The sequence below is a fragment of the Letharia lupina genome (genome assembly GCF_014066315.1).
Source record: "Letharia lupina isolate WasteWater1 chromosome Unknown contig_2, whole genome shotgun sequence".
NCBI lineage: Eukaryota > Fungi > Ascomycota > Lecanoromycetes > Lecanorales > Parmeliaceae > Letharia > Letharia lupina.
The window spans coordinates 2,572,343-2,594,622 of record NW_023502971.1 but is presented as its reverse complement, the minus strand read 5'-3'; the positions used below and the strand labels follow the sequence as shown (position 1 = coordinate 2,594,622).

At 50.3% G+C, this 22,280-nt stretch overlaps 7 protein-coding genes across 7 annotated transcripts; 3 read left to right on the top strand and 4 right to left on the bottom strand.

The window, feature by feature from the left end:
- Window positions 1–53: 53 nt before the first annotated feature.
- On the top strand, window positions 54–2,693 carry HO133_004801 (uncharacterized protein; the record flags this gene model as incomplete). The annotated part of the gene is made up of 1 exon (XM_037295714.1): window positions 54–2,693. One exon carries the CDS (start codon window positions 54–56, stop codon window positions 2,691–2,693), a length of 2,640 nt encoding a protein of 879 aa, XP_037157715.1.
- Window positions 2,694–7,603: 4,910 nt separating this feature from the next.
- On the bottom strand, window positions 7,604–8,053 carry HO133_004800 (uncharacterized protein; the record flags this gene model as incomplete). Its single annotated transcript, XM_037295713.1, has 2 exons — window positions 7,604–7,692; window positions 7,717–8,053. 2 exons carry the CDS (start codon window positions 8,051–8,053, stop codon window positions 7,604–7,606), a joined length of 426 nt encoding a protein of 141 aa, XP_037157714.1.
- A 123-nt stretch (window positions 8,054–8,176) lies between these two features.
- On the bottom strand, window positions 8,177–8,680 carry HO133_004799 (uncharacterized protein; the record flags this gene model as incomplete). The annotated part of the gene is made up of 3 exons (XM_037295712.1): window positions 8,177–8,395; window positions 8,453–8,569; window positions 8,624–8,680. The coding sequence occupies 3 exons, from the start codon at window positions 8,678–8,680 to the stop codon at window positions 8,177–8,179; spliced, it is 393 nt and encodes a 130-aa protein (XP_037157713.1).
- A 1,266-nt stretch (window positions 8,681–9,946) lies between these two features.
- Window positions 9,947–11,044, top strand: HO133_004798 (uncharacterized protein; the record flags this gene model as incomplete). The annotated part of the gene is made up of 1 exon (XM_037295711.1): window positions 9,947–11,044. The coding sequence occupies one exon, from the start codon at window positions 9,947–9,949 to the stop codon at window positions 11,042–11,044; it is 1,098 nt and encodes a 365-aa protein (XP_037157712.1).
- Window positions 11,045–11,344: 300 nt separating this feature from the next.
- Window positions 11,345–14,158, bottom strand: HO133_004797 (uncharacterized protein; the record flags this gene model as incomplete). Its single annotated transcript, XM_037295710.1, has 5 exons — window positions 11,345–11,490; window positions 11,546–12,323; window positions 12,376–12,720; window positions 12,774–13,983; window positions 14,076–14,158. The coding sequence occupies 5 exons, from the start codon at window positions 14,156–14,158 to the stop codon at window positions 11,345–11,347; spliced, it is 2,562 nt and encodes an 853-aa protein (XP_037157711.1).
- Window positions 14,159–14,661: 503 nt separating this feature from the next.
- On the top strand, window positions 14,662–18,069 carry HO133_004796 (uncharacterized protein; the record flags this gene model as incomplete). Its single annotated transcript, XM_037295709.1, has 2 exons — window positions 14,662–17,733; window positions 17,782–18,069. 2 exons carry the CDS (start codon window positions 14,662–14,664, stop codon window positions 18,067–18,069), a joined length of 3,360 nt encoding a protein of 1,119 aa, XP_037157710.1.
- Window positions 18,070–18,523: 454 nt separating this feature from the next.
- Window positions 18,524–22,165, bottom strand: HO133_004795 (uncharacterized protein; the record flags this gene model as incomplete). The annotated part of the gene is made up of 2 exons (XM_037295708.1): window positions 18,524–19,162; window positions 19,730–22,165. 2 exons carry the CDS (start codon window positions 22,163–22,165, stop codon window positions 18,524–18,526), a joined length of 3,075 nt encoding a protein of 1,024 aa, XP_037157709.1.
- Between the last annotated feature and the right edge of the window lie 115 nt (window positions 22,166–22,280).

The window sequence follows — 22,280 nt, the reverse complement described above, 5'->3', positions numbered from 1 at the left end:
CGTACTCTTCATGAAAAGGACCAGTTATCAAGTTAATTCTTCTCCTACCCATCATGTCTTCAATGGATCTATACAACCGCCTCAATGAGATGTACAAACATTGTGATGGAGAAAATGGAAAAAATTTCATTTCCCTGGAAGATTTAGATGGTCTTATCACTGAGCAGAGAGTGGAAGCACACCTCCGCTCCAATAATCGCCTCCATCGCAGATTTCGAGAGATTATTCCCATCCGACCCAGGTTGTTCGCCATCCTGGTTCTACTCGAACGTGAGGAGAACTTGAATGCGATCCTCGAACACATTCCAGATGATAGCTTTGTCTACAGCAATGAAGAGGATGTGCCACAGGAGATTGGGAATCGCGACCAACGAGCGGATTTCTTTGACCGACAATCCCATTTCCCTCCTCCACTAACGCGCGACTTTCCCCCTCGCATATTTCCGGCCACATTTCGGCCTCCTTTGGTGGATCGGGCTGATGAGATTCGACATGGGGCTTACGGCATCGTCCGTCGAGTAAAAGTAGCCAAAGGACATTTACCTGAACATCACCCGGTGAGACTGCGGCCCCGAAACAGAATAGGACTCTGGTTGACGGTAGAACAGGACGGAAATGAGTATTTAGCGTGGAAGAGCATTGAAACAAGTATTTCAGAGACCACGAACGAAACTCGAGAAGAAGTCAAGACATCGAAGAATCGTCAACATGAGCACATCGTACCTTTGGTGGCTTGCTACGAGACACTGGCTCGAGACACACGGAGTCAGACTCTCCATATCCTCTTCCCTTGGGCAGACCAGAACATGGCCGAATGGATTCGTCGTCCAATTAATCTAGGACTTCCAGACGAGCCACTGCACCGGAAGGAATACTTGTATGACAGTATACTGTCAATTCTCTCTGCACTTGCGTACCTCCACAGTGTCATCGATCATACCTTCGCTTCTCATCACGACCTCAAGCCTGAGAACATACTGTTGTTCGGCAAGGTATGGAAGATCTGCGACTTTGGCAAGTCACATATTAGAACCCTTGAAGAGGGGTCCGAGACGAGCACTAAACACCTCGGGACTCTCAGATACCAGCCACCGGAGTATGATAATCCGAATATCAAGCATGGGCGGGCTTTTGATATCTGGTCAACGGGCTGCATCATAGTAGAGCTTGCATTTCTCATCGTCTATGGGTGGGAGACTCAAGAATGGGAGAAATTTACAATGGAGATAGAGAACGAAAGTCGGCCGGTTAGAGACGATCGGAGAAGAGATAAGTCGTTTCGTAGCAATATGCCAGTGGTAACAAAATGGATGGAGAAACTAACGCGCGAAGATGGAAGCCGCAATTTCACATACCTGATGAAGATAACATCGGCAATGCTGTCTCAAGAACGAGAGGCTCGACCGTATTCTTGGGAAGTTGAGATATATCTGCACGAGGCATTTTACTCCAGTGAGAAAGGTAGCGATCGCCGAGCCAGAATTGAGAAACTTGTCCAACCACCACCGGAAAACTTCCATGGACATAATCCACTAGCGAGGGCGATTTACGAGAACAATTCGGACCTGAAGGATTGCTTGCAGAAAAATGGCTGGAGACTTGAGCTATCCAATGAGGCAGATCCGTTTGATGCTGATTCAATGAGTGGGGCTGCAGATGTCGTGAGCCTGCTCGAAGACTTCAGGCCGTCCTCCAGCCAGATAACTCAGACGTTTCTTCACGAACTGGGCAAGGTGGAGGACGAAGGAGAAAAACATCGCCGTAAGGTTCTGGCTCAAGAATTTGCCAAAAGGTTACCTCCAGCTCAACTTACCTTTTTTGAAATCAGGGACGTTCTAAAGCGGAAGTATCCTGTGGACCTAATGAGGATACTGGCAGGTGAAGTGGAAGTGAATCATATGGACGGTGATAGAAACACCGCCCCGACCTCGGCCGCCCGGGTGTGTGATGTAGTAGCAGTCGATGTTCTGCTCCGATGTGAAGCCGAAGTCGATCCAGTGAACGCCATGTCTGAAACGCCTCTCCTGTTAGCCTCAAAATTAGGCCATACTCCTGTGGTTCGAAGACTGTTGCAGGAGCAATTAGATATCAATTTCAGAGATCACCATAAGCGAACCTCATTGTTCTATGCGGCACAGAGGGATCGTTACGAAGTTGTCCGCCTTTTGCTAGACAAAGGAGCTGACCCTGATGTCAGTAACAAACAAGGCAGAACCCCTTTGTCAATAGCCGCTGGATTTGGTCACGCTTCTGTGGTTGAAAGACCGTTGCAGGAGGACTTAGACATCAATTCCAGAGATGATCATAAGTCAACCCTATTGTCCTATGCGGCACTGATTGGACATTACGAAATTGTCCGCCTTTTGCTAGACCAAGGAGCTGACCCTAATCTCAGTGACAAATATGGCGGAACCCCTTTGTTGTTAGCCGCTAGATGGGGAAAGAAAGAAGTCTTCGAGTTACTCCTAGAATGCCCGGATATTGGCAAATCACTGATCATAGATCGATTCGGGATGTCGCCTCTAACGTATGCTGTGGCCGAGGTAAAGCATCGACAGTGGAAAGGAGAGTCAAAGGATAGTCTTAACGACTATAATCCCATCATTAGGAAACTCGAGAAGCTGCGAGACTCGACTGATGAGAAGAAAGTCGAGGAAAGGTTCCAGCAGAGGAACACGGAAGATCCTCGATAGACCTAGGAGCAGTACAACGCAACTTTCGCTACCTCGATGGCCTCCAGGACCTCCGAGATCTCCAAGTGCTCTTCTGGCCAAGTCCGCTTCCGGTACGCTCGAAGAGCGTAAGATCTGGAAGGCCTTGCGGAGCTATTTGACAAAATTGAGTGGCGGGCTCTTGTTCCCAAGCCCACAGGGGGGACCTCGGATCCTGTATCCTGTTTGGAGCGGAGGGTAATAGGGTAAGCAAGTCAGCATTAATGAAACTCGTCTGCGAGGGACAGGAGTTAGGCATTGCACATCGATACGATCGTTACACTTCAACCTCCCAACAACACTGTTAGTGCCATTGTAGAATTTATTCCTCATCTCGCTTTCGCTCTTACAGTATACTCTATTACCTATTTCCTCACAGCAAACGCACCTTCTCTTCTTACTGATTCCCCCTCCCATTTCATGCCTTTGAGCGACCTGCTCCAATCTCTGAAGTTCTTTACATCCTCCCACCAGGATCTCCAACCCAACTCCCGTCCTTATCGCTCGCACACCAGCACCCCTCAACGCCTACAACAGCTCCTCCCCCCCTCAATCCTTTCTCTCTTGTCTCTTTTCCAAGAAACTAACCCTCTCCCACCACATTCCGTCCCCACTCTCCCATCCCTTCCCTACCCGAACCGCTCACGCTCACCTCCATCGATCGCAACCCTCGGTCTCCAAAACGCAGACTACTCCAACTTCTCCGCAACGCTCACAGCCCTGTGCCGCAAAAGCCCGAAAGCGCAGACCCGCGGCATCTCCGGCGCAAACAACACAATGTGTGGCTTGGGAGTGAGGGTTGACATTATGGACGACGGCGGTGATGCGGCGGCTTCGCCCGGGCAGGGCGTCACGTTCCGGGGGGTGAGTTTGCTGGGTTGGGCTTTGGAAGACGGCGGGTGGCGGGTGGAGAAGGAGACTGTGGATGGGAGAGTGATGGAGGAGGAGAAGAGGGAGGGAAGCGCGTGAGCATGGGGGAGGATGAAAACATTTGATAAGAACTCCCATTTTGACGTGCGGATGTCCTGAGGTTTTCCGGTCCAATGTGTGAAAGATGGCAGTACGTACTGTTCGTCCTCGCAATGCAAGAGTCTCAACTTATCCCCACCTTGGACCGCACCGTGCTTCACCCGTGGGTCAAACCTTCGTACCCTTGTGGACCCATGCAACATTTTCTTACCAATGCTGCATTTCTCCACCCCATTCGCGAGCGTAAGGTGTTCCGATGGCGGACGGAAAGATGTGGTCTGGGGAAAACTTGGGTTGGGTGCTAGACGCATTGCCCTTGCGAGTCGACGAAGACGCTGGCCTGAGGTTGGCCGCCGTCAACGACAATCTCTGTGTAACCGCTCGTCAGGATGGGTGGAAGAGAGGGTCGAAGCGGCCGGCCGCTGAGTCAGAGATTGTGTCAGGGATGAGCTCGCTGCCTAAGATGGGATCAATCAGGCATGCCGGAAGGCTCCCGTCGTCCTTCTAAGGGGGTTACCTATATCCATTGGTATCATTGACAAAGAAGACTCTTCTCACAAGATCAGGGGATCTTACTGCGTTCACCCTTGTTGTTGAGGGCGCGAATCTTTTATCCTTTGATGCTCGGGTGACAGAGTCTTGAAAGTTTCCGTCTTCATGACAGTGTCATTACTACTACTCGCATTTGATAGAGGGGAACAGTCGACTGCTTCTGAAATCCAGATATTTGCATGCTTCATTATTGATTTCTCTGGGAGCAAAGAGCGGTCAGTCACCCTTTGCTTCTTGGAAGGTTGCATGCTTAGGTTATCCTTCTCCGTATTAGCTTTGTCTCCCGAGTTTGCCCCAGTCATACTTGAAAAAAGTTCGAGTGAAGCGTTAGCGCGTCAAGCGCGCTTGTCAACACTTGACACTTACATTACTTTACATTGCTTCTTTTCCCATAATCCAAGGCCATCACGGAGGTGAGAGTGCAAGACTGCAACGTACCTAGGTTGGGTCAACCGGGATGTCTCAGCCACCTGAATCTACGATGACATTCTCACTCACTACCAAGAAGCCGAAGCTAGCTCACATCCACTCTAAAGATACAGACGAACACGTCAAATCTCTCATGGGAGACTTTGAAGCAGTCAACGTGTGGCTGCAGGAAAATCAAGATGAATGCTCCAATCATCCGATGAAGAGACTCAAGAAAAACATCGCTTTGGGTGTCAAGCAGGGACTTGATTCGGCCCTAGAGGATATTTCCCAAGACATCCGGCAAACAGTGGGCAAAAAGTTTGTGAAAGGAGTCATCGAGAAAGAGATTGCTAAAGAACTGTCGAAAGGCTTGTCTATAGGGCTACCAAGACTCTTGTTCGACAAGCTCCACAATTCATACAAAAACCTCAGTACAAAATTGACGGCCGAGGACGAACCTGCTGGAGGCCACAATCAGCGTCTGCGCGAACATGTGTCACGAACGAGTTCCGCTTTGATTTCCAACAAATCTGTATCAGAAAAGGTTGCCAGCCAAGACGAGGAACAAACCAGATGGCCAGACGACGGCGGCATGCGAGGGTGGCGGAGAGCCCCCTCCGAAGACTCGGAAGCTTCCTTCGAAATACCTGAAGAGCACAATGAAGGGTCGTTTGATAGATGCTGTGTCTGTACTACCCTGGCCAGTGAAGAGGAGCTTATAATGACGACGTGCTGCTCAAAACCTGTCGGATCACTTTGTTTTGAGGAGGCTTTGCAAGAGACCGGCAAGTGTTGTCTTTGCCACGAAACCCAGAACCTTTTCCCCTCGCCAGAGCTTACTGCGTTTCCTGAGCACGACTTGGACTATAAGGTCCACTTTGTCGAGGTCCAAGATGAAGCGAAGAATTCTAAAAAGGAAAATCCGGCCATATACGTCTCTGATACATCAGAGACAGGCATCGCTTGTCCATCTCAGAAAGATTCCCAACAATTCTTGGAACCTGGAAACTCTGCAGAGCCAGTGGGTCATGTCAGAGAAATGAGTGAGTGGACAGCACGAACATCAAAAGCTTATAAGCCCAATGACAAGCTAATACAGAGCAAAGGAACCCGTTCCGGCCCCTCGACTCAGCTAGGCCAGAAGTCACATGGCAGTTCCACCCATAGGAAAGCGCAGCGTCTAGAACCGCTGGGGAATGATCCAGAGGGTTCTGTCATTACCAAAGAATACGAACTCGTTCTTAGGCTATTTGATCAGGCGGTCATCAGCTACCTGAAAGACCTGAGCCGGGAGGACGTGTCGACTACGGTGTATGAAGCACTCGAGGGACGTCTTCCTCCCACCGTCCATACGACAATTCTCTTCGGGGTCCTGCTTCTAGAGAGTGGAGACGTTCGACTCAAGTATGGAATCGATAAAAGCCAAGCCCCAGACTTGGAAGGCGGTGCAGCGAGCTGGGCTGAGACTCTTGAGAAATCCGTGAGAGCTCGACTGGGAACATACACGGTGATAATGCACAATTTAGAAACCGAGACCATGGACCTTTCCGATGAGGTCATGAGAACGAGGACGATCGAGGAGCTTGTGGGCTACAATGCCTCTGCTATGCAGTATCTCAGCCGACCGGACGATATTCCGCTCATCCGCTGGACCATGGGCGGCAGAAATATTCACAATGTTAAGATAGGCTCTGTCACAATGGACTTAGCTACAGCGGCTCAAGCAAACGAGGTCATGATCCGTGGACTGTTGTGGAAAGGGCAGCGTCGGTATTGCGTAAAGCATGGGCCAAGGCGGAAACTTGTTCAGTGCAATAAATGTCAAGCCTTTGGCCACACCGCAGTGGACTGCTCTTCCCCACCTCGATGTTCAGCATGTGCAAAAGGCCACAGGTCAAAACATTGCCCTCTTGGCCTCAACGCTAGCCCGAAAGGCTTGAAGTGCGCTTTATGCGGCGGTGGGCACAGTGCTCGCGACTACTTTTGCACCGTCAGAAGGGGTGAAGAGTTACGACTCGGCTACCACTTCTATCCCATGGATGCGGGCAACGTGCTGACAGCAACTGAGACAATAGAAACGACAGCTTCTCTACTGCCAACCTCAACCAAGACTCCACTACTAGCGACAAGGTTTTCACATTTACCGAACAATGGCTGGTATTCCAACACACCCATCGTGGAGCAGAGACCTCCTTCCGCTGCCTTCACTAAATAGATCATCTTGCAGCAGCCCAACGGTCCCAAAGATGCAATATCCGCAAGACTGATTGAATCTCGCATCAGCGCCCCTTCAGACTCCATAGGTTGTGAAAGTGAGTGAGTGGAGATGCCCGGCATCGGTAAATCGCTTCGGGACAGAAATTCGAAGCTCGAGGGAACCTTGCCCGTGAACGCAGAGGCCCCAGAATGTATCCGTGACTTTCCCTTCTATGTTGCAGTGCACCGACGGAGAGCTGTGTTGGGAACCCGAAGGACTTTGAACGGCCTGGTCAACGCTGCTCTGCACTGCACTGCAGCTAGATCTGTGAGCCGCCAATCTCAGCTTGATTTTTCCAGAGGTTTTTGAATACGCTAAATGGTGAGATGGCAAAGACCTATGACTCTTCATTGCAATTGGTATGGTGTATTTGAGATGAGAGATGGAAGCTGGAAAATAGTCAAGGCTTGGCACAATCAAATTGAAAATCTTCCTCCCCTTTGAAAACTGCTTCCAGCGAGCAATACGCACCCCAAATGCAAACTCCGTTCTCCTTACCAACCACCAGATCAATTTGAATTGAAAGTTGTTTGTTTTATTCAGCTATATAGCTAAAAGCCGCCTTGACGGAGGTACCCCACCTGGAAATCTACAGGGACTCGAACCCGTAGACCACTGACGCCCGAATATATACAGAGAAACCACGCGCAGGCCTTTTATAGGGAGTCCATACCGAGTCAATCCTTCTCAAATCAACGCCAAATCAAGAAACTCGGAGACTAGCGGCAATAGCTTCAGCGGCAGATAATAACGGAGTGGCCACGTACATGGCCTTGCTTCTTACCAAGCAAGCTGACCGATTCTACTCGTAAGTACCGTGCCGATGTGAATCGGCCACTTCTGGAGGTTTCGATGCGGATGTATTTGAGAATATCCTCAGCTGCTCGCTGCATGACGCCATTGCTTCAATACCGTAGGCCATGGCTGCTGGCCAGCGCACTACTATTGCCTTTTTGTTTCCGTCGATTGCGAGGTAGCCGATCGTGCTTCCCACCCTTACCAACATCGAGGCATTTGCAGCAGCGAGCTCATGTCGATCAATCTTTGAAGGGTGATTCAAGCTCATACTAGAAATGCTTTTCGATGGTGTTGAATGCCTGTTCTTCTCTGTCTGTCTGTCCTCCTCCAGTACGCCAGCTGTACCGCCCACCATGTTTCTGGCTTTCTCCACAGACTACAATAGGCCTCGTGGAATAACGGGATCATGAAAGGCCGTTTACCCTTTCCCTTTTCTGTCAACGCGGCTTTCGGTGTACGCCTTCCATTTCGATTTGGTCTATTGCTTTGTACGGGGTTCGAGCGCCATCCTCGCCATCACGAATCGAACAAGCTCTCTCGGTGGTCGCTCTCTGGAAGAGTCGGCAGCCATCTTATTTTCAGCTACACTAGCTGCCAACGAGCCGTTTCGAAATGCTTTCGGGTCTCTTGCCGAGTCTTGAAATTCGAAGAACTCATCACGACACCATTTGACCATGCCTTCATCCCAGTCCGGGTACTCAAAACAGTTTCTGGTCTCCTAGTCCGCGTAGACATCTGGCTCGGCCTATGGAACCTCCGTCTGGCCCTTTGTTTCAACCCCAGTCTTATGAAGGTTTTCTTGATAATCGGGAATGTCCTCATCTGTGACTCTGCGATTAAACATCCTAGGCCGACCAGCGAATGTTAGATTCTGGAAGATAAATGGTTAGCTATTTAGATATGACAAGCCCGGGCGGTGACAAACAGTGTTCTTGGCAATGTTCTTGTGATCTTTGATTATATCGAACCCCTGTTTGACCATCTTGGAATCAGAAAACAATTTCACTTTTTGAAGGGAAGTTCGGGTATAAGCTGGCTAAGGAATTTGCGTTGGCAATCATGTCTTCTAACACAGAATTTCCTATCAATACGTGAAGACTCTATCAATTGTTGATTTAGTACAGCAGGCTAAGAACTACTCAACAAAAGGTTTTGCAGAAGGTGCTTTGTTGACAGGGAAGGTGTGTCATGATACCGGTGAAGTAGAGAGTGCTTGTAAAATCAAGAGTCCTTTTCGATCGTTATGCTGGATGAAAAGTTCTGCTGGAACTGGATCATTGACCATCTGTTCTTGATAGTTCGAAATATACCGACTATGATATTCGAAGGCCGGAACTACTACTGGCTCTCCATACCGATATCAGTATATGTGTTCGAGAGCAGTATCTCAATAGAAGAACACTTCACCTGCTGGGGACTGTACTATCTTAGACATTTACTACCTTGACAAGCCTTTTCACATGAAAGCGAGCACCAGATCATGCCGGTCTTCTGATACCTCAAGCTGCGACACCTGCAAACAAGCATCACGGTGGTAACAAAGAAGCCAAACTTAGAAGAGGCCCCACGAAAGCTGGAATTCTTGGTATGGTCAAACAAGGCAACAAACATGAATTAGATCAGCTGGATTGCAATTAAGATCGAATTTCGATTTCAAGCTCTTGGGATGCTGCAATGAAAAGCGAACAGCAGGGATGATCCTGCCGCTCCAATGGTTTGGAGGTAATCAACAAAATTTATGTCGTGGGCAGGAGAAAATGGTAATTGTGGAGGAGACCAGTGGGGCAACGTTTGGAATAGAGAGGAGCAACCGTCTCCAAAGGGAAGCGGGAGGTCAGTCAGAAAAGAAGAAGTAAAGCAAGACCGACAAAACATAAAGTAAAGAAAGAGGCGCAAACGAGGCACCAGAGCAGATAAAATTTGACGGAGGAGAATCATGAGGGAAACCATGGAGGGAGGACGGTGTATTGTTGAAACCAAATACGAGCTTCATGCAGAAACGATTGAGAGTTTTACTTTCCAAGCCTATGCCGATGAGCCTATAGATTGGCATATCATGATATCAAACCACATGGATGGTAGCATGGTCCAGTGATTTAGGAAGATGTTCCAGAGTCGCGTAAACTGTCAGATCTAGCGCCTTTCAGGGACCGAGATCCGAGGTTCTTCCGGTTCATTGACATATTCGAGGATCCTTTGAGCCCCTCGAGCTCTCTATTGTGCTGCAACAACAACCGCAATCCTCGTGATGAGCGACTCCGAAGGGCCCAAGTCCAAGGAAATACCCTCATGGCAACGGCAAGAACCCTCGAGTTTGCCAAAACAGTCTGACGACTCTCCATCACAAGAGCCCGCTGAGCGAGAGCCTCCAGAATCCAGAGCTCCTCTGATCGAGAAAGCTTCCAAATTCCTCGAAGATGACTCCATACGCGATGCCCCAATTGCACGAAAGAGGCTATTTCTGGAGTCCAAAGGCCTGACTGAAACCGAAATGGACGACCTACTCGAAATCCAACATACCCCCGAAGCAGCCGTCATGGAGGACTATGGGATAGAGCGAGAAGGAATCTCACAATCTACACCCCCCACTGCCCCTCAAATCCCCTCAACATCGTCAGTTCCCCAAGAACCACCACCGGCCGCACCATCAAAGGATAACCCCCCCATAATAACGTATCCTGAATTCCTCCTCCACGCCCAAAAGCCCGCCCCACTCATTACGGCCAACCGTCTCCTCACATCTCTATACATCGCGTCTGGCGCCGCGGCTACGATCTACGGAACGAGCAAATACATTGTGGAACCCATGGTCGAAAGCTTGACGTCGGCGAGGCATTCGCTGTTTGAAGGTGCAGGAGCAAATATTGATGCTTTGAATGAGAAGCTCAAGAGCGCCGTGTCAAAAGTGCCAGAAATACCACACCATTCCAAGGAGGATGATTCAGATAAAGACTCTCTAAGCTCGGACGGGGCACGCTTCTTCAACCGCTCCGCAGGCACACAGACATCACCGCATCTTTCTCGGTCGAATTCCTCTACCTCTTCTGACCCCGATGAAACGCTTTCGCCTGCCCAAGACCACACGAGCGCACTCTTGGGGATTCATAGCAAGCTATCTGATCTCCTCCCCGCAGATGGTAAGCCGACGAACCCGCTCGGCGACAGCATAAGCGAGCTACGATCATATTTGGAGAAGCTGCCACAAGCGAATTCCCTACATCTAGGCGGGAAGGCCAGGAAAATGGGGGAGATTGATGCGGTGGCGAATGTGAAGGCTGAGATCAGAGGCGTGAAGGGCGTGCTGTTGAGTGCAAGGAATTTTCCCAGTGGAGTGGCTGCTCGATGACGTTGGGCTCGCTTGGCTTTCGATCGCGCTGGCGTTTGGATCCTTTGGGTTTCAAAAATAGCATGGAGTGCAATCAGATTTGCAATGATATAGGTATACCCCTTTTTGGATGGCGGCGCTCTGCAGCAACGATTGATTGCATACACATCAAAATTTGGTATCCGTCATCTCGTTGCAATCTCGAATGCGCCCAAACCCTACCCGATTTAATTGCAATATAGGGGCTCATCTCCATAGAGCCTGCCACGATCCCAGTCAACACCTTTCCCACGGTTATATATCTGGTATCATTTTTAACAATCAAAGCCCCGCAACGAGCAAAAGCCCATAGCCCAAAGTTATTACGACCAGAAAAGTAATGATACTGGCTGGTATGCCTCTCGAGATAAAATGTTTAACTTGCAAATACCGTTGGCCGGTTTGTGGATCTTCCATCATGATAGCCGCTGAAAGCTTTGTCAATAACTGAATGGGTGAAACGTGAGAAGAAAGCAGGCTTACTCATATTCGGAAAGCCGCTGGTAGGCAGACCCATGGCCGCAGAGCACATAAGCGCGCTACCCATAACCAGCAGATTCGGATGTGGTTCCTTCATGCCAGCGCCGACCGTATGAACCAAGGGCAAAATGATCAAGGCCGCAACTGTATGGCTGATAAATGTCGCAACGACAAGGATCAAGGCCGCAAAAACGACCAAGACACCATAAAGGCTCATGCCCTCCACTCTGTCTGTTATAGCACCAGCGATAGTATGCAGGAGACCTGACGACGAGACGGCTTTGCCAAGGGATAGGCCACCAGCGGCGAGGATAATGATAGTCCAAAGGAAGTTGTTGAAGTCTTCCTTCGTTAAGATGCCGGTGCCAAAGAAGAGGACGATGGGTATGATGGCTACAACACCCATGTCGCCAAAGACATTCTCCAACTGATGCGTGACGCACCACAGTACTATAGTTACCACGGTGACTCCGCTAATGAACCATTGTACGCCGGTGAACTTGTCCTTCATAGGCCGTATTGGCACGATGGTGGTGCCTTTTCCAGGCTGGAAGGTGATAAGGAGGAGTACCCAAATGAGGAGGATGGAGATAATGCAGACGGGGAGGGCGATGAAGAACCAGATCCCCCAACTAGGTTGGGGCCGCATGTTTTGGAGGGCGATGATGTTTTGCGGAGAAGCAATGGGGGAGGCAGCGCCACCAATGTTAGAGGCGAGGGCGATGCCAAGGATGAGGGCTTTGGAGAAATGGGAGTCCGAGGGTAGGTTGCGGAGGAGTGGCTGAACATTGGGTCAGAACTCCCAGTGGGATTAATCAAAGAGGGAAACATACTTGGATGATCGAGAAACACAGTACTGGAGATGCAACGTTACTTATCCACATACTGAGGATCATAGCAACAAACATGTTCGTAATCAGAACAGTCCGCGGCCGTGTGCCCGCTTTGCTTAGGACGAACGTAGCCATCATCTTAGCAATGTGAAACTTCGAAAGTGCTGCTGCAATCGTAAAGCCTCCTAGCAACAGCATGATAACTGGCGTCCACATCGCTGCAAAGATGTACTTGGTCGCGGTTTTGGGGTCAAGTCGATGGTGCGGCTTTTCGTCTTGTCTGACTACTTGCAAGACAACGGTGAGGAAGGGCACTAAGAGTGCTGTCACGAAAAGAGGTATGACCTGGACTTGATCAGCAACCATCTAGGTGCTTAATTTTCCTCTGTCGGGCCTACCTCTGTCGCCCAAAGCAAGCTCACAAACACAAGCATTGCAAGACAATTTTGCTGCTCTGGTTTCTTCATGATTGGTACTACCAGCAGAATTGTGAAGATGACCAGGATTCCGATGAGCACGAAGAACGTTGAGCTAAACAGCCAGCGGGGGCATCTGTATCTTCCAATTGGAGTGTCAAGTTCTTTAGTACCCACGTCGTCCGGCTCATCGCCTTGTAATCGATGTTTCGAAGGATCGTTATCTCCACCAAGAAGTGTCCGTCCTAAGCCCATATTTGCAGCTTGAGCTTTTCGCTCTATACCGATCATTTCCCGCCATACGGTGTTCCTTTCCCAAACCACATGCTCTCGAAGATGTAGCCGTAACTCTCGTCGCGCACTGCCAATGTCCCCTTTTGTGATAACACCCGCGTATACCCTCTCAATATTCGTTATGTTCTCATCAATATGTTGCATGGTTTCCTGCTTGAATGGATATGCAGGAGTAACACTGTCCTTGACGTACGCACTTTTGAGGCTTCGATTTAACGTCTTGTCATATTTTTTGCAAACCTTCGAGAAGCCTGTTTTGTTGAGCTGGACGAATGATTTCAATTCGCACAGCGAAACAAATAGGCTGATTGTCCGCTTCTTCAAAGTCATGCCAGAAGCTAGCAGTCCCTCGAGTGCATTGTCACTGTAGTCATCCTGTGCTTGGCTCATCCTTCTTCTTGGCATAGGTAGTTCTCTCGAGCTTCTGACGTCGTCATGGGCGTGGCTTGCGTTGGTATCATAGGTTTTCCGCCGGCCTATGTGGCTGCCATTCATTGCCGTCCTATCGTCTGCATCGTCATCGCTGTCGCCTTCTTCGTCCCCTTCATCTATAGTTGACGCACTCATAGTACTTGTCCGCCGTTGTCTGCCACTAATCTTTCCGAAAAGGCTCCCACGGCGCGGCCTTCCATTCTTATCCGTAGCCCCATCCAACTGGTCGAAGTCCTGTCCTTCCGTCTCTGCCTCGTATGACTGCTCATCGTTCATCAATTCTCCCACTTCCCCGTAGATCTCGAGCTCTTTCAGCTGGTAAAAAGAACAGATCTTCTCCAGTTCCTGATCGAGGGCTCGCCGAAACACAGCATCAGGATCGTCGGTACTGATCAAAGGTGAGGCTTCGGCATCCTCATGGGCTATCGTAGATGACTGGTTGACGGATTTCTCAAGCTGGTATATTCTGATATAGTAGAAAGTGGTCAGCCCGAGCTTCTCATAGCCTCGATTGAGGCTTCGCCTGGGGAAAGAGCTTTGAACAGGGTCCGTGCGTACAATTTCTTGAGATTGCTGTAGGAGATGTAATGACTGCTCCAATCCGGCACCGCATTGAATTGGATACTGTGTGAGAACTTCATTTTTTCGAGTACAGAGAACTCGTGGAGCTTGCGCTCCGCCTCTTGCCTGTTTCTATTCTGGTGGTCTTTCCAGCATTGCTGGTAGAGGTTGGAGTCTTTTCGAAGGAGCTGATTAAGCTCTATAGAAGTAGTCGTGACGATTCAAGAGCTCACATGAGCTCTCGAGGGTTCGCTACGGCTCTATTAAAAAGAAACGACAGGTGATCTGACCCGGCGTGGGGGTCCGTGCAGCGTCAATGATTGGTGGCAGATAGCCCCCACAAGGGACGCCAAGATCGCCCCCAGACTGCCCGGGCAGACCCCGGCACGTTTGCCCCGGTAAGGTCCCTTGGGGCCAACCTTATTGAAACTCTTGGGTCCACCTCTAGCGTGTTTGCTTCACAGATTTGGAGCTGGAAATGTGATATCATTCAAAGAATGAAGCACTTCCAACTGATATACCAATGCCTGGAGCTGGGGGAGGTCTACCGTGAAGACTAGGCGGCTGCTCATGACCCTCCATCATGTCAACACCGACACCAAGATCAAAAATCATGCCTGGACAAGCTCTCGACGATTCTCCCCTCGCAAGTGATGTACTCTCTAGAAGTCTGTCCTCATTCGGCCCTCCGATATCGACCCTATCCCTAAACAAGGGGACCAAGAGGAAAGCAAGCAGTATGGAGAAGGTCAAACCACCTCAGGCTGCTTCACAATCGTTCCTGCCCATTAAGCTAGAGCCGGGCTCGTCACATCGTTTCGACTACAGAGGAAGCCATATGAAAGACATTCACCATGAGCTTTGTGAAATACCAACAGGACACGCGAGCAGCTCGAGTAGCGATGATACGGATGACCAAGTGCTCGAACTCCATGAGAAAGAGGGTACTTCCACAATGGGACCGTCCAGGACACCACGGGCCGCTGGAGCACGGCTCAATATGTCGTCTGGAGACATATTTGCCCTATCAAAAGACGAATCGGGAATTCATACGGCTAGTGGTGCGCTAATAAACAACTACGGGGGGACTAATGGCTTGCTGCGCCCTTTGTCAGTGGTCGACAATTCTCCGCCAACACGCTGGCAGAAAGCCTCTGGACGAGCAAAGGAACCTCGCCGTCACTCTGGGAAAAGGCTTGACGATGTGGCTTACGACTCCATTCCAGACTATGCTCCTCCGATATCAACTCTACCCAGAGGCAATCCGCACAGCCTCCGAGTCGAGTGGCGCCATAAGAGCTTCGCTGACCTCTCCAACGACCCAGACCGACATATGCTTCACGAGGCGGAACTCAAACTTGCAACGTGTCTGAACTTGAGCTGTGCAAAATATTTATGCACCAAACGTCGGATCTTCCAAGCTCGTTTCGAAGTTTTACAGGCAGGTAGAGAGTTCAAAAAGTCAGACTCCCAGAAAGCTTGCAAGATAAACAGCAATAAGGCTGGCAAATTATGCGGCGCATTCGAGAAGGTCGGATGGTTCGACAAGAAGTATTTCCTCGAGTACCTAAATAAAAGTAACAACCCATTCACGACAGGCAACAATGAAGACGATGACCGGGGAAGCCTTTCTTCGGGACTGACTGAACCCGACATTTGGGACGTCAGCGAGTCAGAATTCCATTTCACAAGCGAGGAAGACGAGGAGTCCACCAATGATGATACTGCAGACTCAAGTGTCTCATTTGATGGCGGACATGATGAGACTGGAGAGGTGAAGAACCTCGACTCGTATCGAGGCAACTCGTTGAGGAAGCAACATTATGGACTTTCACTCGTTGGTGGGGACGGAAGCCAACGAAGAGTTCTCATTGACGAAACAATTCAAACTCATGACACTTCATCTGGGAACCAGACTGTAGACGAAGCCTCAATGATCGAGGACAGAAGAGAAAGGAGAGGAGCTGTACTTGAAGAGGCAGTGTTTCCCCGGAATCCTGACGGTCCTTCTGGAGATGACAACGAAGAAGTTCCAGTGCTCGAGACCAGAAGCATGACGCAAAAGATCGAGCTTGCTCTCAACAGCCGTTCTGAAGATAAGTCCGACGGGGTTTCCACCATCAAAGCCAAAAGTAGTCAGCAGAAGTTGAGTTTGAAGAAACTTCATCAAGGTGCAGCTCCCACCAATCAATTCAGTGCACGAAACCCTGTTGACCCCATACCTCACTCTTTGGATGAAGCAAATGCTGCGGATATCATGCTTGTGAAGATGAAGGAGAAGGGCCGCACGTGGCTCGAAATTGAAGAGGCCTGGGAAAAGAAAACAGGCAAAGCGCAGAGTACAAGGACACTGTCATCTCGGTATACCCGCATCGTGGCAAACATTGCCAGCTCCGGACTTAAACCAGACGAGGTTCGTGATAGTGGTCGCTCGATCACTTACCCTCGACTTGAACCGGATGATGTGAGTGACAACGGTTCGATCACTCAACCTAATCTAAGCTCACCAAATCACGACCAGCTTTTGCTTGCAACCGAAGCTGAAATTGAGGAAACTTTCCAACGTGAGAAGGCTGATATAGTTGCTGAAATGGAAAGCAATTTTGAATCGGAGAAGTGGAATCTGGTCGCTGAAGCTATGTCACGTATTGGATCGGCCCATCATTCGGCAGAATCGATCCGGGCACAGCATGAAAGATTGAGTATGTATGCTAAAAGAGCTGATCCGAAGGACGCAGAAAATGATGACACCTTCACTGATCTGCCACGGCGAACAACCCGTGCTGTGAGCGCGAGGAAAACTGAGACGTCGAGTCCGTTAAGGCATGGTGTCGGAAGACACGACGAGGCCTCAAATGCAACCAATTTGCCTCACCCACAACATCCACGGCTGCTTCTGTATCAAAATTGTCTGGACTCCAAAGGGCAAGCCACTACAGCTATCCGTGGACAAGTGTCCGCCAAAAGGTCTCGCAAGTGTGAAAGTTGTGGCAGAAAGTATGAAAGTCAAGCAGGCCTCATCTACCACCGTGAACACCACCCAAACTGCGAGTTGACCACACCCAGGTCCTATAAGAGCAAGAAAAGAAAGTTAAACAGCCACTCAAATCCAGGACATACTCAGCCAAGGGCTGACGGCCCGTTCGCAATTCTACCCGCTCCCCGGGTCTCTTCCCCCAACCTAACGCCACGCCAAACTCCTACAGCTCTACCTCATGTCGACAGAATCGGCAATGCGCCTGCACTCGAATATGCCGATCCCGGCCCTTCTGCGGACGGGGCCGAACGCGGACGCCGCAAAAATAAATCGCAAACTCACGCCGAACAGAGTGCACGGGCGCGAAGATTGTGGGCAATACGACGAGTACTGGGTACGGACGGTCGACGTGGTGGCCCGCCGAAGGCAAGTACGATCGCAAATAAAGCAAAAATGGCAATTTCTAAAACTACGCCTTACGGTGAAACCTCTCTCACTCCCACGGTCACAAAGCAGGGCGGTCACTCTACGGAACCGTTGCCAACCCAAACAAAGACTATAAGGATCGGAAAGGAAGTCTGTCGTGACGCCAACCAGATTCAGCAATCCCTCGAGCAGATAATACCTGCAGCTTCTCAAACAGACAGTGGCCCGGGACACGACAAGCCTTCCAGGATGGTAAGCGTGTCCCAAAACCATCACGGAGTGCTCGCTGACCGGACACAGCATGGTGGAAATCGCCATACGTGTAGGAAGTGCGGGATGAACTACGCCCACAAGGCCAACCACTATCGTGTGATTCCCAAAATCGGCTCAGAGCACACGCGAAGAATGGCCGCGAACAACGCGGCAGCGGAGGCCCACTTAGGTTCTGCCATCACAGATGTAGCCGTGGAAAGTACTTCTGATATCCTACAGGGGCAGATGAACTTTGAGATTTCTTCCAGAGAGCAGAGTCGTGAACTATCGCTGTCACGTGAGGACAGAGTACTTCCAGGGGAAGTTCATGGTTAGAATAGTGTCTATTACCCGGCTGGTGCTTACAAGTATTACGATAGCTCGCAGATCAATAAGCAGATAGTAGCTAATGCAAGCGTGTCTAATGATTGCCAGATTTGGCGAGGTCGTCTCTTTCCTAACTATTTCCATCGCGCTGTTCCTGAGATGATCGACTTTAGACCCCACGGTTTGCTTTCTCGTTTCTTCGACAGCGTCTGGGTCAAGATATTTATGATTTGCGTAGCAACCGATGGTGTGGCCTAGAACTCGTCACTCGATGTCAAGATTGCACAAAAGAATTGCACATCTTCCTCCGCAAGCATCGCCCAAATCCTCCCCCCAAAAACCAAATCCAACAAAACAAGAATCAAAACCACAACCCCTTCCCAAGCCCCCCTCAAAAAACCCCCCTCCTACTCTCCAACACCTTTTCCGAAGCAGATAGTAAGATACCAACATTTACTCCCCTTCACCTTCCGCGCCCCTCGTACGCGACAGCACCGTAGGTCAAATACGTCGCCCGGGCCCCATCTCCTCCCGTCCCCCTCGCCAACCCATCCACCACACCCATCACCAGCCCTCCCAACCCCTTCACGTACGCCCATGCAAACTGACGCATCGCGGTCGCTGTATCAGCGTCGAATCCGGGCGGTGGGTCGTCGATCAGATCTCCATCGTCGGGGTCATCGGTCAAGACGGTGACGTACTGTCCCCTCAGTGGAATAGACGCTCCGTCCTCGCGCTCGTTCGGGTGGGTGGGGAGCCGGAATTGGCGCGGGGCGAGGCGGTAGCAGTCGTTCGGATCGGGCGCGAAGCGGATGTTTGAAGGGTTGGGGGGCTGTGGGGTGTCGACGGCGCGGTAGCAGTGTTTCGGGTTGGGCGAGAAGTGGACGTTGTTTGGAGACGGGCTGGGCTGTGCGATCGATGGTGGTAGAGGCTGGACGCGCTTTTCGCCTTCAGAGTCGACGGGGAAGTCGGAGTCCACAGCGAAGCGGACTTCTGATCTCGAGCGCAGGAATGGCGTTGGTGGTGTGCTGGGTGGCTTCTGGGGGGAAGTTTTTGCGGTTGAAGGTACGGTCGTTGTGCTGGTTGACGAGCGCTGTGAGTTCTAAGAAAGATTAGGGGTGGCCAGAATGGATGATCAAGTGTAGTCTACAGGCGTGCCGCTGGTAGGCAGGTTTGTTATCTTCCACATGATGGCTATTGTTTTGCATTTGCTGTGAAGGTTCTGAGAGCTGAAGGCTAGCGACGACGGGAAAGTACGACAACAACTTCCAGAGAGCAACAGTAGTGCAATTAATACAAAGAAGGGAGAGTGTAAAGTGTGAAGCCAAGTCTGTCATATATCGAAAGTGATGGATAAAGAGAGAGAGAGAGAGAGAGAGAGAGAGAGAGAGAGAGAGATGTCACTGCAGGTTTGTGTGTTTTTAGAAACGCTTAGTTGTCAGTCCAGAGTAAGGATCACGTGACAGAGTAAACGGGTAAAGGAGTGAATGGCCCCGCGTCATATCTTGTGTTGTACAAGATGTGAGCCGAGGCAAGACCTCCAAAACCAAGAGACCGACCTGACACCCCAGAAGTCTTAGGAAGGCCAATACTCTACCAGTTCAAGGCTACTCTCTCCAATAGGGATCCGAATACCTCGCTCGCTCGCTCGGCCTCCACCCTAGCCTACCGGAGGCATTTCCTCTTCTTGAGACCCACTGCTTGTCTCCGCCTCAGTCCACGGCCTAGCCTCTCTAGGCCATACCCTCTTGTACAGACTTACACCTACTGCGTCCTGGGGATTGATCTTACCATCGAAGGTAGCCTTGAAATACCCATGAGTTCCGAGACTTTCCTTGATGAAGCCACTCCTCCCTCGCTTCGTCCACAGCTGCAGAGCCTTGAACCACTGTACGTCTTCTTTGTTGAAGAACATGTACCGAACAGTGACAAGCTTCTTGTGAATCTTGTACGGGTGCCCAGTCAATATGACACGCTTGGCAATGACACGCGAAGTGGAGGCAGGGAGCGAGGTGCCCGTTGCTACCAAGCCAAGAGGTGTGCCAGGTATGGAAACCGATGGTTGGAAGAAAAGCGCAGGAACAGAACCCCAGGTGATCGGTGCGATGAAGGATGCGATGGCGGTCTGGCCAGGGTGGAGGTAGCGCAGGAACTTGTGAACATTGTTGGGGGTATTACCAGATTGAGAGTACATTGGATTGATGAAAAACCGACGAGAGCCGCACTGCAGGATCAACTGGTCTTTCGATCGCAGCGGGCTAGGATGGTCAGAGCTCAGTGTGACGCTGTAGTTGACCACTGTTCGTTTCTGCTCGTGCTGCAGAAACGAGTAGAGAGCCAACGGCCGTGTAGGATTGTGTGTTTGCTGGAGAACGAGGGGCGCGTTGCGCAAATGTACGTGAACCCGTCTGCCAGGCTGTACACCGCCCACTAGAGAGTCATTGTCGACTTGCTTCTTCGCTCTCTTGTAGTCAGGCACTTGAAGTAATCTGTTCCACTCCTCAGGCTCATGTGCTCGGTCTTCGCTCGTCTCCCAATGGCTCGTTCTCAAGCTTTTCAGGCCTCTGTACCGTGCAAGTCGTTCTCGAGCGAGCACATTAGGATGAAGCTCGATCTCATCTGGGAATTCGAGATCTTCGTTGGCTTCGATCTTTCGCTGAGCTCTGTACTCTGCCAATTGAGCAGCTTCGTCATCTGGTGACGGATCCAGAAACATCTCGGATTGGGGGTATTCAGAGGGTGTTGCTTCGGTAGGCTCTTTGGGTGTGGCTTTGTCGAACCCTTCAAGCCCGTCCTGAGGTAACGCTGCTGCTTCCATATCCAAATCACCTTCATCGTCTACTGCATCCTCAAAGTCTGAGCCAGAATCAGACATGTCACCTAGAAACCACGCCGATTGGTAAGACGAAGTGCCTTTGGGTAAACGCTTGGGTGCATCCGGCAAATGTGTCTCGTCATCTGAGAAGTAATGATGATCATCAAGAAGGACTCCTCGTTTCTCAGTAGGCGCTTCTGAAGCCGAAAGAGCATCGACATCTTTCATAGTAGCCTCATAAGGTGCAAGCTCTGCAAGGTCCTCCTGTTCTGCGTCTGGCGCCTCAAGAACCTCATCGTTCTTTGCCTCGTCAATCGCCATTTCGTCAGCTTTTCGTTTTTTTGATATAGGGAGTGTTGCATCTGTGATCTTCTCGATCTGAAAATGGCCCCAATCGCCTACTTGTACAAGCCTATTGGCTTTGAGTCCCTTTCCACGTACAACTCCCGTAACGACTACTTCACCTTCAGTACTAGCTTCAACGAGGTTGCTTGGCCATTGCACATTCTCCACCAGCATCCAGCTTCTGTCTTCTCGCCATTTGACTCCTTTTGGTGTCGTAGTGCACAGAGAGCGGATAACATTAGAGCACTCGCTTTCCGCATCCAGTGACAGAACCTTCTCCTGGTTTGGGAAGAAATGGGTAATGTAGGACTTCAAAGAGGTAACAACTTGCGGCCGCCTTCTGGCTGGTTCGACGGTGTCAAGATTCTGCACCACCGTAAGCACATTTGACACGCCTTGGCCTTCAATCATTTTGAGCAGTAGCTCTCCCTCCTCCCCAGGCTCCTCTGTAGGTGATAATAGGAAGATTACAAAGTCTGCCAACCGGCATGCATCAAGAGCAGTCATGAGGTCTCGTTCAACCGGCACGTATACCAGATTCTGCTTGAAACGATCCACTCGGACTCTCATATGCCCTTCCAGCGGCCAGAGGGACTCTGCATCCACCGCTTGATTTAATTTATGTATTGCAGCTACTGCTTTCATATCTTCACACAAGGGTACAACCGCGATGACCCTTGGTGCCCCATTCTGTCCAGCAAAGACACTCGAGGACTTGACATTTTGTTGGTGCTTTGTCTGCCTTATTTGGCGGGCTTGGTTCTTCCTGTCAAATTTGGACATGATTTGCTGATGAGGTGTCTTCCTGTTGGGCTTTGCCTCCGTGCCCTCAACTTTCCCTTTGGCCAAATCTCGAATCAGGCTCTTGGTGGCATGCCGCGACTTGAATGGTTTGTGGGAAATCTTGGTGGTGTTCCGGTGATGATGCTCTGTCAGTGGTGCCATGCCGCCACCGGCCTTGAATCGGAATGGGATAGAAGCCAGGATTGAGGATTTATGGTCTTTCGACTCCTTTGCGTTCTTGGTCAGATCGAGAAGTGTAAAGATAAACCTCGTGGTT